This window comes from Lytechinus pictus, chromosome 19 (genome assembly GCF_037042905.1).
Source record: "Lytechinus pictus isolate F3 Inbred chromosome 19, Lp3.0, whole genome shotgun sequence".
Classification (NCBI taxonomy): Eukaryota; Metazoa; Echinodermata; class Echinoidea; order Temnopleuroida; family Toxopneustidae; genus Lytechinus; species Lytechinus pictus.
Window position 1 is genome coordinate 402501 of NC_087263.1, and position 12579 is coordinate 415079.

At 36.4% G+C, this 12579-nt stretch overlaps 1 protein-coding gene across 1 annotated transcript in view; it reads left to right on the forward strand.

The window, feature by feature from the left end:
* Window positions 1-11195, forward strand: part of LOC129282469 (interferon alpha-inducible protein 27-like protein 2A) — a 15810-nt gene extending 4615 nt beyond the window's left edge. Inside the window, exons 2-3 of the mRNA XM_064113834.1 lie at window positions 51-129; window positions 9321-11195. Of these exons, the coding sequence (XP_063969904.1) occupies window positions 68-129; window positions 9321-9615 (357 nt within the window). The 5' untranslated portion in view covers window positions 51-67 and the 3' untranslated portion in view covers window positions 9616-11195. The remainder of the gene's footprint in view (window positions 1-50; window positions 130-9320) is intronic.
* The last annotated feature ends 1384 nt before the right edge of the window (window positions 11196-12579 follow it).

The window sequence follows — 12579 nt, forward strand, 5'->3', positions numbered from 1 at the left end:
GGAAGAGTTGCATACAATACAAATTTTCCGTCATTTGTTCTCTCTCCCAGAACTTAGCTGATAAGAAATGGAGAGCTTCAAGAAAACCAATCTCCTACCAATAGTTTGCATCGTCCTTCTTCTCACAGGGTAAGTTATTCCTGGGCTCACCCCCATAAAACTAAAATCTCCATTTCTTTTTCTTCTTTTTTTCATTCTTGGAAGAAAATATTTGCGGGTATTATAAGATCAATATTTATGTGAGTTTCCTAATATTATTTGTCTGTTTCATTGGACATATAGTGGCCTGTATTCTGCAGTCAGGTTTAACTTAGACCATGGTCTCATCTGTGCTAAAATTATGGGGAGCCAAAAGTTCAAAAATTCTGTTAATATTGTATATTTCTTATGTTTACTATTTTGTTTCCTTTTGCTTTTATAATGAAGAAAACTACTTAAGTTACCATTTCCAGACAATTATGATCAATTTGGGTGTCATGAGTTAATAAATTGAACGTGTACCGTAAGGGATTTGTGCTCCAATTGGCTCTCCGTAGTTAAACCACAACTTTAAACCAGGGTTTGGTTTAAACCTGAGTTCAGAATACAGGCCAGTGAGTATTAAAGTTCATGATTAAAGTGCAGTTTGAATATTAAAGGTGATCATCACGCTAAACATAAAAAAGGGCCCCGTCTTCCAAAGAGTTACAATTGATCCAATCAACCTCAAGTATATGGAAATCCATTAACGTCATAAATTTTTTTTTCAGAAAATTTGCATTTTTTATGTCATTTGTAAACCCAAAGAAGCCTGAATTTTCAAGAAAACTATGAATGTATGAATAAACACCATATCTAGAAAATGTTTTGAACAAACATGAATTTTAGATGATGACGTTGCCAGATTTCCATAGTTGTGGTTGATTGGATCAATAGTAACTCTTTGTAAGAGTAACTCTTTGTATGGTTAGCATGATGATCACTTTTAATATTCAAACTGCACTTAAATCATGAACTTTAATACTCACTAATGAAATGAAATGAAAAAGGCGAATAATATTAGGAAATTCACATAAATTTTGATTTTATAATTCCTGCAAATATTGTCTTTCCAAGAATGAAAAAAAAGAAGAAAAAGAAATGGAGAGTCGATTGTTTTTTTTTTTTAGATAATCATTGATGCAACATATTTAAGGGAGACATAATCATGTAAGAAAATATGAAATGATTATGATCTCATGTAAGAGCATAAAAAGAAAGTAAGTATATATGACATCATCACCCCTCATTTTGCATATTCATTAGGCGTGCATAGATATGATTATTTTCAGCTTAGAGTTGTAACGCCTTTAAGGGTGGGACCATAAACCCAATACTTGGTTAATTGTTAAGGGTGCGTTTTCAACATGGAAACTACTTTTTGAAACCCGATGAACACGCATGATATCCACTGGTGATGCTGGTCAACCAGTGTCAATGAAAGTGGTCCCCAGGCTCAGTGATGATATAATGACGATGGTGAGGATGGTAATGATGATGATGATGGTGATGATGATGATGATGGTGATGATGATGATGATGATGATAATGATGATGATGATGATACTGATAATGATGATGTTGATGATGATGTTGATGATGATGATGTTGATGATGATGATGATGTTGATGATGATGGTGATGATGATGATAATGATGGTGAAGATGATGATGATGGTGATGATGATGGTGATGATGGTGATGATGATGATGATGGTGATGATGATAATGATGGTGATGGTGATAATGATGATGTTGATGATGATGATGATGATGGTGATGATGAAGGTGATGATCAGTGACGGACCATGACCCGAAGGAGACAAATGACTGGAGGGGCACTGCATTCTTTGTGAACAATACTGTGCCCCTCCAATGCTTTGTCTCCTCCGGGTCACGGTCCGCCTCTGGTGATGATGTTGGTGATGATGATGATGATTATGATGATAGTGATGCAGATGGTGATTATGATGGTGATTAAGAAGATGATGATGCCTTTAGATGCCAACACTGATGAATGAAAAGCAGGAAAATGGTAAATGCCGGGCCAGGCCGTCGGATTTAACCTAAACCGGGACATTCTATTCACTTTTTATAAACACGATTGTCACCAAAACTTCTTGTAATTTGTTCAAAGTCTCTCCTCCATTTTTTTTTTAATAAAAAGGTAAACTTTTATTTTGTATTGTTCAGATTCTCCCCCACAACTAGCCATATGTGCATGAGGAGTATCCCAGTTACTCGGACCGTTGTCAATTATGTTATAGCTTTATCGACAAACAAACAAATTATCTACTTCAGAACTTCATTATTTTGAAATTTCAGACGTTTTTACTCCCTCACAATTTAGTAGCTCCCATTCAGTCATCATTACTCAACCGCAATGAACATTAATAGCAACGACATGCCTACTTATAGGTTTTTTTTTTTAGTACGATGCATGTTTTGCCTCGGTATTCATTAGCGGGTTTTTGCAATCGCGACGGGGACTGATTCTACAACAGAAATTTATTGGAAATGCCTATCAAACCACAATGAATAGCTGAGAGGTCTTTGTCGAATATTGGCGAACGGGGTCACCTGATCGTCCTAAGTTTCTGAGCTGATAACATTCGTTTATTCAGAGTCTAGAACTAACTGCTATTTTTTTAAAGGATGTTTTATTGTATTCTCTCAAATCAAAATAGTTTACACAATCACATTCTATAAGCAATTTGTACAAACAATTTGAAACACAATTATAAATTATACAATAAATCCATAACAAATATAATTATACAAATTATACATCAAACTTCAAAGATACCAGAAATTAATACTAATGTGTTTCAGCAATTACAAAATGAAATATTAACAAGATATATGACATGATAAGAGAGAGAGAGAAAAAAAAACGATAAAAAGTGTTGTTCTACTTCCCACCCCCCCCCCCCGTCCCCAGGTTAGGAGCATTCTCCCCTTTATGCCTATACTCTACATGGAAGGGGACTCAAATTCTTCGTATTGTTTTTTTCTGTGTTTTTATTTATTTTGTTTTGCGGTTTTGTCTCTCGTTGTAAATATACCTTTGCCTCACTCTCACTATATATTCTTTTAATTAAGATTTTCCAATTTCCTTAAATGTAGAGATATCTTACCTCTACCTAGCACCAGCCTTCTTTCTTCCCATTCTTCTTCTTTAGATTTCCGATTTTCATTCACCGATTCGACAAAGACTACTTTGTCACGAACCTGTCTTGAAGGGATTTTTGACAATAGATTTTCTATGTTGTAGAATCCGTCGCGATTTTGAAACCCCCTCGTCTCTATCAACGAACGTAGAGGGCAGCAACACACGACGTTCGTTGGTCTCTATCTAGATAGGGCAACATACTATAACGGAATCAATTATTCTTGGGTGGAGCTTTGCTCTGACACCTCACTATATCCATTCGTGAAAGTGACATCTGTTACTTTACAAAGAATATCACACTTTTAATTTGGGCATCTGTTTCAAGTTTACATAGTTAGAATAGTTGTAGTAGTTATGGTTGACAATACACATTATACATTATTCTCATTCTTTTTTACACAAAAGATACACTACACTCACGCTGCGAGACAAACCTCAAATATATAGAAATGCATGTATATAAAACATAAATATAAACGGCAGTTATGAACGCAAAATACGTTTTGGTGTTTTATAAAATCGTCTTTTTTTCTCTATTATTAACCGACACTGAAAAAGATTATAGCTTACATCTTGAGGGCCTGTAAGAGGAGCGTTTCTAGATAGGACTTGTCGGACTTATTATACAACAAGTCCTGTTTTATCCGATAATTACCATAGTAACAATGCTTCTCAGCCAATCAAAATCAAGGAATGTTGTCAGATATGATATAGTGTTGATGAAACGCACCATGGATATTCTATAGGGAATTATCAGGCCTATTTATCGCATTGATTGCAATCAACAGAAATGACAAGTAAAATCGGTCAAAATGTGTAAAAAGCGGTAGAATTGGCAACTATATGTGAAGTAAAGCAAGACATAGTCCAGATGAACAACAGACGAAACAAAAACTGAATCATTTGGTCTATGATGATGATGATGATGCTGCTGATGATGATGGTAATGATGGTGAAGATGATGATGATGGCGGTGATGATCAAGATGATGGTGGTAGTAATTATGTTGATGATGATGGTGATGATGATGATGATAATGATGATGATGATGGTGATGATGATGATGATGATGATGGTAATGCTGCTGATGATGATGATGATGATGATGACGATGATGATGACGACGATGATGGCGATGATGATGCACTGTAAAAACTTTGTCCCGGAAAAAAGGGTATTCTCAAAGATATATTGAATACTTCCCTTGGAAAGATCAGATTTTATTACAAACAATATTTAGCAACAGTGCATATCTTTAACTCACAAAACAGAGGAGAAGAAGTGTATATACCGGGAGGAAGATATTCCTCCCCGCGCAGAGAAATGAAACTCTGAAATTTCAAAGGGCGGACGTTTCATCAAATGCAGATATCTCTAATACCCCAACGGCTCTTAATTCATTTGATTTCTTATGATTTCTGAACTTCATTACAAAAAGAAATAGTGCGCAAAAAGTTGAAAATTCTGTGATTTATTGAAATTAGATAAGAAAGGATGCCGAATTTCTTTGACTTATCCTGAAGCACTTCATTTTGAATTATAAAGAAACTTAAGTGTCATTCAAAATTTCAAAATGAGGGCGCAAAACAGGACAGGAGATCAATGTGCACGGAAATGACATGAAGTTTAACTAGATTTTAATTCGTCATGCGGACGAATTAGGTGGTCTGTCATGATTTTTCATTCATTGTCGGCTACTGTTGTATAAAATGAATCCCGGGAATGAATCATTCAGATATGATTCATAATCTTGATCATAGACATCAAAGGAATAAATTTTGACCATTGCTAAATGTGATTATAAATGTAGTGATGGCAATCGCGATGATTATAATGATGGTGGTGATAATGTAATATGTTAAATACGAAATAAAGTTAGGAGCACGTAAAATGCCGGCTTAAAAACTCTCCAAAAATCTCAGACGATTTTACCGAAATTGGCTTTCCAAAATTGCGCAATGAAAGGCGCCTTAATTTTCACAGCAGCTAATTTTTAATCGACAGTTTGATGTTTTTTATGCAAAATCTTGTTAAAAACTCTTTGTACTTTGAGCATTTTTTTTTAAATTTCACCCACTGACATTTCACAATGTCAGTGGGTATTCATTTCACAGAATACTTGAAAATTCATAGGTGATATTTCTTAAAAGCTAAAATATCTTAAATATTTTTGTTCAAATTTTCTGCTACATTTCAATAGATTTTAATGAGAAGTTTCATAATGCTATAATTTCACAGCATTCACATCAAAACTCATCAGTGATGTATTTGATAAAAGAACCATTTTTTTTGTAAATGTTTACCAAATTTCTGAAAATTTTGAAACATTTCAAATAATATTTTCCGTCAAAAATTTTCAATATCCATTTATTAATTGTGTATGACTTTGACATTTACTTGAAAATTCTTTCTTGATGATTTTTACTGAAAAAAGTCAGGTAAAAGATTCAAATAGTGGCAATTTTCCCGCAAAATTTCGGGAACATGTGTAATTAACTAAATTGCACAATTTTTTCATTTCACAGAAGGTACCTGAAAATTTGTTATATGTTATATTAAGTAAAAAATGAAGAAACAGAAAAAAATCCAGGAATTTCCGCAAAATGTCCGGAATGAAAATTTTCAACCCAAAAGCGTTTAAATATTGCAGCGTTTACTAAAAAATACATAAATGATGTTTTACAATGTTAAAATTGCCCCTTAAAAAGTTCCGGCAAAATTACAAAAATTGTCCTACATAAAAAAATGAAAGGCAAGTGGGCTTGAAATTTTCAAGAAGACTGTACAATTGGTTAATAAAACATTTCTCTAAAGAATTTCGCAATAATTATGTCCAGAAAAAATTTGCAAAAATTTAAACACATCATAACACATTGATGCTGTGGTCAAAAGTCAAAATTATTCCACGTTATTTGTAGAGAATTGTCTTCACTATATCATATCAAAATTTGGAAGAAAACTGACCAGTAATAATGAAGATACGGTCAAGTACGTTGACGTTTGTTGCGGAAATATGTAATTTTCACTAATAACTTAAAATTGACGTAATTACAAAATATCCAAATGAGATATTGAATATATAAAAGAGTGAGAAAAAATTTGGGGTCAACGGACTCCCTGAAGAGCTACAGTGAATTTTATATAGGCATATTTTTGCCCATTTACGCGCGCGTAATGCAAATTTGAATGGACGCGCATTCCCGTATTATTGGTTGTAAGAGGCTGAATGAGGTATCAAATTAATCAGAAGATAATGGACAATGGAAAGACATGAAAGAAATGATGACTCGAAGATGCATAACGATGGTAGGTGCAAGAACGCGCACGCATACCTGTGCGCGCGCAAATTCTTGACATGCTCAAAATGACCAGAAACGTACCCAAACTTGACCACGGTCGATTTGGGAAAATTTAAAATTTTGACGCGCGCGTACGTGCGCGTCGTGACCTTTGCATGACCTCTGATGATATGTCCTGATGACCTGTCACCTGAACTTGTTATGATGCAAATATGGATGATTTTTGATGATTAGTTGCGATGATATGATCAATCATTTAATTTTACAAAATGGCGCCTAGATGACGTCATCATGATTTGATAACCTTGAAAATGTTCGATTCCCATGTCCATAATAATGCCCATACATGACATGAAAATCAAGGAAATTGACATGCCCGATTTTGAGATAGAGGTGGACAAAGATTTGGCAATAAAAATAAAGAAAATTCTGACGAATATAATAGGTGATCTGTCATCTTAATGACAGACCACCTAAAAAGGACCAAAAAAAAAAAGGGGGTCCAGCGAGGTTTGAACCACCGAACCCTGGTATACCAGTCAGGTGTGTTATCCAGTCGGCCACAGTGTGTTCGACAAGCACAGAGAGCAAAATAGGAAACATATTGTCAACTTGACATTGAATGTACATTCTTGCAATTCCAAATTGGCATGATGACAAAACTCTACAAATTCTAGTTTTGAGAATAGTACAAGCTTTAAAATGAAACAGTGGAGATATTGTCTAAAGGATGTACATTCTAAGCTAAAACATATTGAAAATTTGGCGAGAACAGACCAAGATTTACGGAATTAAAATAAATTTAAATGACTGTGGTGACATCATGAAACAGAAAACACTTGTTCTTAGTTCCGACGCCATTTTGATGACGTCACGATGTAATTAAGAGTCAAATGTGGCATGAAATCATATCTCCTATTCATACTCTATTCGAATATGAAAAGAAAAATTGGGGTCAACGGACTCCCTGAAGAGCTACAGTGACTTTTATATAGGCATATTTTAGCCCATTTACGCGCGCGTAATGCAAATTTGAATGGACGCGCATTCCCGTATTATTGGTCGTAAGAGGCTGAATGAGGTATCAAATTAATCAGAAGATATTATACAACACATGGATAGATCCTTGACAGCTGATTGGATGAAAGCGTGTCACATGACATTCAGAGGAATCAGCTATAGCACACTAAGATATGCTAGCCGTGCTATAGTCGACTATTGCACGCTCGTGCTATAGTCGACTATAGCACGCTGAAGTAAATGAGCCAGCACTGCAAGATCCCTGGGCACACTGAACCCATGGACATGCCCCGTACACGTGAAGTGAATTAGGGGTATACGCGCATAATCACGTTGTCGTATCTCTGACCGATGTACGTTACTGCGCATACACGTTGCTAAGCTGAACACAGCGCGTATGTACGTTGCTAAGTTAATTATTCCCAGGGTACGCTGCTTATTTTTGGATTTCCTTCTCGATTTTATGGAATTCGTTCACAAATTGGACTTCATTGATCTATGACTTTATGGATCTATGTTGAAAGTACGTGATTCTCCTGGAATTACTGGAGTAAATCTACTCGACGATCAAAAGACAACATTGTAAGCAAAATAAGACCTAACGCGCGTTAGTCATAGACTAGACCTATAGATCTAGCTTATCTGGATCTAGTCTAAACTGTAAGCTATCGGTGTTGTATAAAACAAATATTCAATGTTGTATTCGTGCGATGTTCCGAATATTACATTCGTTGCAAGTTGAAACTGTCTATTCAACTCCGCTTCGCGTCGTTGAATAGACTGTTTCAACTTGCACACTCATGCAATATTCGGAACGATCGCACTCATCAACATTGAATATTTGTATAATGGACAATGGAAAGACATGAAAGAAATGATGACTCGAAGATGCATAACGATGGTAGGTGCAAGAACGCGCACGCATACCTGTGCGCGCGCAAATTCTTGACATGCTCAAAATGACCAGAAACGTACCCAAACTTGACCACGGTCGATTTGGGGAAATTTAAAATTTTGACGCGCGCGTACGTGCGCGTCGTGACCTTTGCATGACCTCTGATGATATGTCCTGATGACCTGTCACCTGAACTTGATATGATGCAAATATGGATGATTTTTGATGATTAGTTGCGATGATATGATCAATCATTTAATTTTACAAAATGGCGCCTAGATGACGTCATCATGATTTGATAACCTTGAAAAGCTTCCATTCCCATGTCCATAATGATGCCCATACATGACATGAAAATCAAGGAAATTGACAAGCCCGATTTTGAGATAGAGGTGGACAAAGATTTGGCAATAAAAATAAAGAAAATTCTGACGAATATAATAGGTGATCTGTCATCTTAATGACAGACCACCTAATAAAATTCGATAAAAAATATTGTACTTTTTTATTTGATAAAACACAAATTTGATACCTTCCTCTTTTTAAATCAGGAATATGTTTGGCCCAAAATTATGGTTGTTTAGTAATGAGCTGGAAATTGACATAAAGACATATATAAATTTGGAGCAAGAGTGAAGGAGTTTCTCTTTTGATAAAAAATATAAAGAATAAAAAAAACACAAAGCTCCCTTCCATTTTCCTTTTTTCCTCTCCCTTTTCCCTTTTTTTTTTTTTTTTTTTGGGGGGGCGACCGCCCCCACCGCCCCCCTGGCTACGCGCCTGCCGGTTAACGCCACAGTTTTTGCTGTGTGTTGATTATGATGATGATAATGGCGAAGTAGGCATATCATGTGAATTTTATTTTTTCCTGTTATCGTTTAAACTCTTTTTAATATTGTGATTATTGTTTTCCCAGACAAGGTGCTGATGCATTTTTGGTGCCAGTATTCGGCAGTATCATCGGGGTCGGTGCTGCAACGGTCGCTCTACCCGCAGCCCTCGGGGTGGCAGGATTCACCGCAGCGGGGATAACGGCTGGGTCGATGGCCGCAGGAATGATGTCAGCATCAGCAATAGCATCGGGCGGAGGGGTTGCTGCAGGAAGCGTTGTAGCGGTGTGTCAGTCAGTTGGAGCCGCTGGATTGTCATATGGTGCCATTGCGGCAGCGGGCGGCGCCGGTGCCGCAATTGCCAATGCTGCCGGTCCTTAAACAACCACTATAGTATAGGCATACTTATTTAAACTAAAGCAGAATGATAAGGATGAGGTCCTCTTATAGAGATCAATATATGACAACGTTATTATTCTAAGGACATATACACATGTGTATCAGTTAAGACATTCTTGGTATTAAACCCTACACCTAAATAGTGTTGGAAAAATAAATGCAGGCATTTTATGGCGATAGCTCATATAATTCATTAGATCTACATGTATTTCATTTTATTCATATACCTACAAATATTTTATCTACTTAAAAGAACCTCAACCTGCTAACATGAAACGATTTTAAGTAATTACAAAATCAGCTCATTTTAACAAAGATCGATGGTAAAACCACCACCCCAACTAGTTCTTGTGATGATTTATTGCACAGCAAAAACGGTGGTGTTAACCAGTCACTGTGTACATAGAGGACCACACCAGTTATTTTACATCGGTGTTAAATTGGTGATGTTAGTTTTACACATATAGGTGTTATGGTTGTTACATTTACACTCTTTGGTGTTATGTTCAATCTCTAGGGTGTTATTTAACACCTCGGGATGTGGTCCTCTATTAACACCAATTGGCGTCAGTTTTGACACCACAGTGTTTACAGTGTGCATAGGCTTCTTTCTTCAATTCCATTCCAGCTAATCGATAAGCAAGTTCACAATTTAGCTCATGATCATCTAATCTCAAATGACCTTTTTAATTTTCACAAAGATGAGCACTACATCTCTTTAAGGCAAAACATTCAAATTCTAAGAACGGAAAACGAGTGACAAGAATAGCACTTGAAGGGTAAAGTTTGGAAAGCTGTTTATTTTATTTTATTGTCTGCTTTTGGCACATTTGACTAATAGTTTGGGCTACTGTCATATACCAGTGGTTATGAAGAATTTGGGTCTTCCACACGTGAATCTTGAATCATCATTGTAATGATGGTTGCTATTGTAATTGTAATCGTGACTGTGATTAACGTTCATGATTCTAATCATGTTCTAGTTTGGTTTCACACGTGCTATGTATTCGTCATTAGCCTTATTTTTTTTACTCCAATCATCATTCAAATTACGATTTTATTTACCGTGTGAACGGGTGGTTTGTTACTCTTCAGCTTGGATGTGATTGAACAAATATTTTAAAAGTAATATATGAAAAATCATCAAAACACAATTAACAATGTCAGTGAATTTGAAAACCACCTTCATCAATTCATGGTTTTTGACCTTTTACTGCTCTTGCGCAGTTAACTACCATGAACAGGCCTAACAAATCAAGTTCAAGATTACAAAATTATTTTGGCTCACAAATAGTTTCAAAGGTTTCTCTCAAGAATGATTATTCTTTATTCCTTCCAACCACCCTTGAACTCATTAGAATAAATTTGAAGCAGTCGGAGTACAATGCTCAATTCGTTGCTGTATTGAGAGATGGGGGGGGGGGGGGGGGGAGAAAGAACATAAGGGGAAATTCAGATTTAGGGACGCACCATTAGATATCCAAGAATGGGGGGGGGGGCTGGAAGTCTTTCCAAAAAACACATTGACTTGCTATATGAGCAAAAAAAAATTGACTCAGAGTAAAAAAAACAATAACAAAACTTGGCCCACTGACAAATCATCTGAAGGGGGGGGGGGGGGGGGCTTGTCTCAATGAAGTAAGGAAAAAAAAATACTCAAAGAAGAAAGGGGAGAAAATTACATCAACCCAAACTTCCAGCCCCTCCCCCCGGTATCTAATGGTGCGTCCCTCTACAATAAATACACAAACTGCTAAAACAAACATCACCTCACTGAGATTCTTCCGTGTTTTTAAATTTTAATTTAGACCATTTTTCTATTAAATGTTCCAAGTATTACGTGTATTATAAATTATCTACTTACCTGTATAGATGCATGCGTTCAATGTTCTGTTATGTATCCGAATAAAAGAATAGGCTACAATAACTAGTTTAGTCCTGTATTTCACTTATTAGGCCTATTCATATTTTGTCATTACATTTACTTTGAATTGAAATTAAAAAATAGCGTGGCGAGGGGAAAGACTGAGAGAGGGAGGAGGAGGAGGAGGAGGAAGCAGGGTTGCCAGATCGTCGCTAGTCTTCACGGCCAAACTCAACAGATTTTGCGGCCAAATTCGGCCAAACAATTTTTTTCACGGCCAAATTTCACGGCCAAATTTTATCTACATTAGGAACAAATTAGGCATACCCCTATACTCAATTAATGATGCTATGTGCTTCCCTAATAGAGCCTGCATACTTTAAAAAGTATGATCTGATGTAAACCGTGCGGAACGGGTGCTGGAGCGGAGAATAGTTCGCAAAGTCGGGGTTACTAGAATACATCTCTATGGGGTATACCTACAAGTGGGCGTTGTGGCGTGCGCCTGTAACCCAAGCTTGTGGGGAAGTTACAAATTGATGCAGAGGTTCGAGGTTCGAGCCCTGGTCACGTCTTTCGGATAGTGACGTTAAAGGTCGGTCCCAGACGTAAATAGTCATATCTGATTGATACACGTCTGACAAAACTCAAATACACACACACACACATACATTGGTGACTATAATAGAGTTGGATAAAGTGTATTATCCAACTCTATGGTGACTATATCGACTCGAGGAAAACGGGCCGATGAAAGCACCATTTCGCATTTCGATCTAGTTCATCAGTTACTACCCAGCTATATTCGAGGAGCATTAAAAAGATTGAGCTTTTTTGTTTTGTTTTGCCAATAATCCCCAATAATCATATGCCAAGCTTCAGTTCATGGGGGATTTTCAAAACTCACGACGAAAAAAATTACAAGAGAGAGAGAGGGAGAGAGAGAGAAAATTAGTTGAGGAAGAATTGAGAAAGAAGAAAACAGAAAAAATAGAAAACGTAATATGTAAAGGTTGGGCTGCTTTTGATTACTTTTAATCACATATAGCCAAAAACTGTTTATTTTGCAATTACATCTTTAT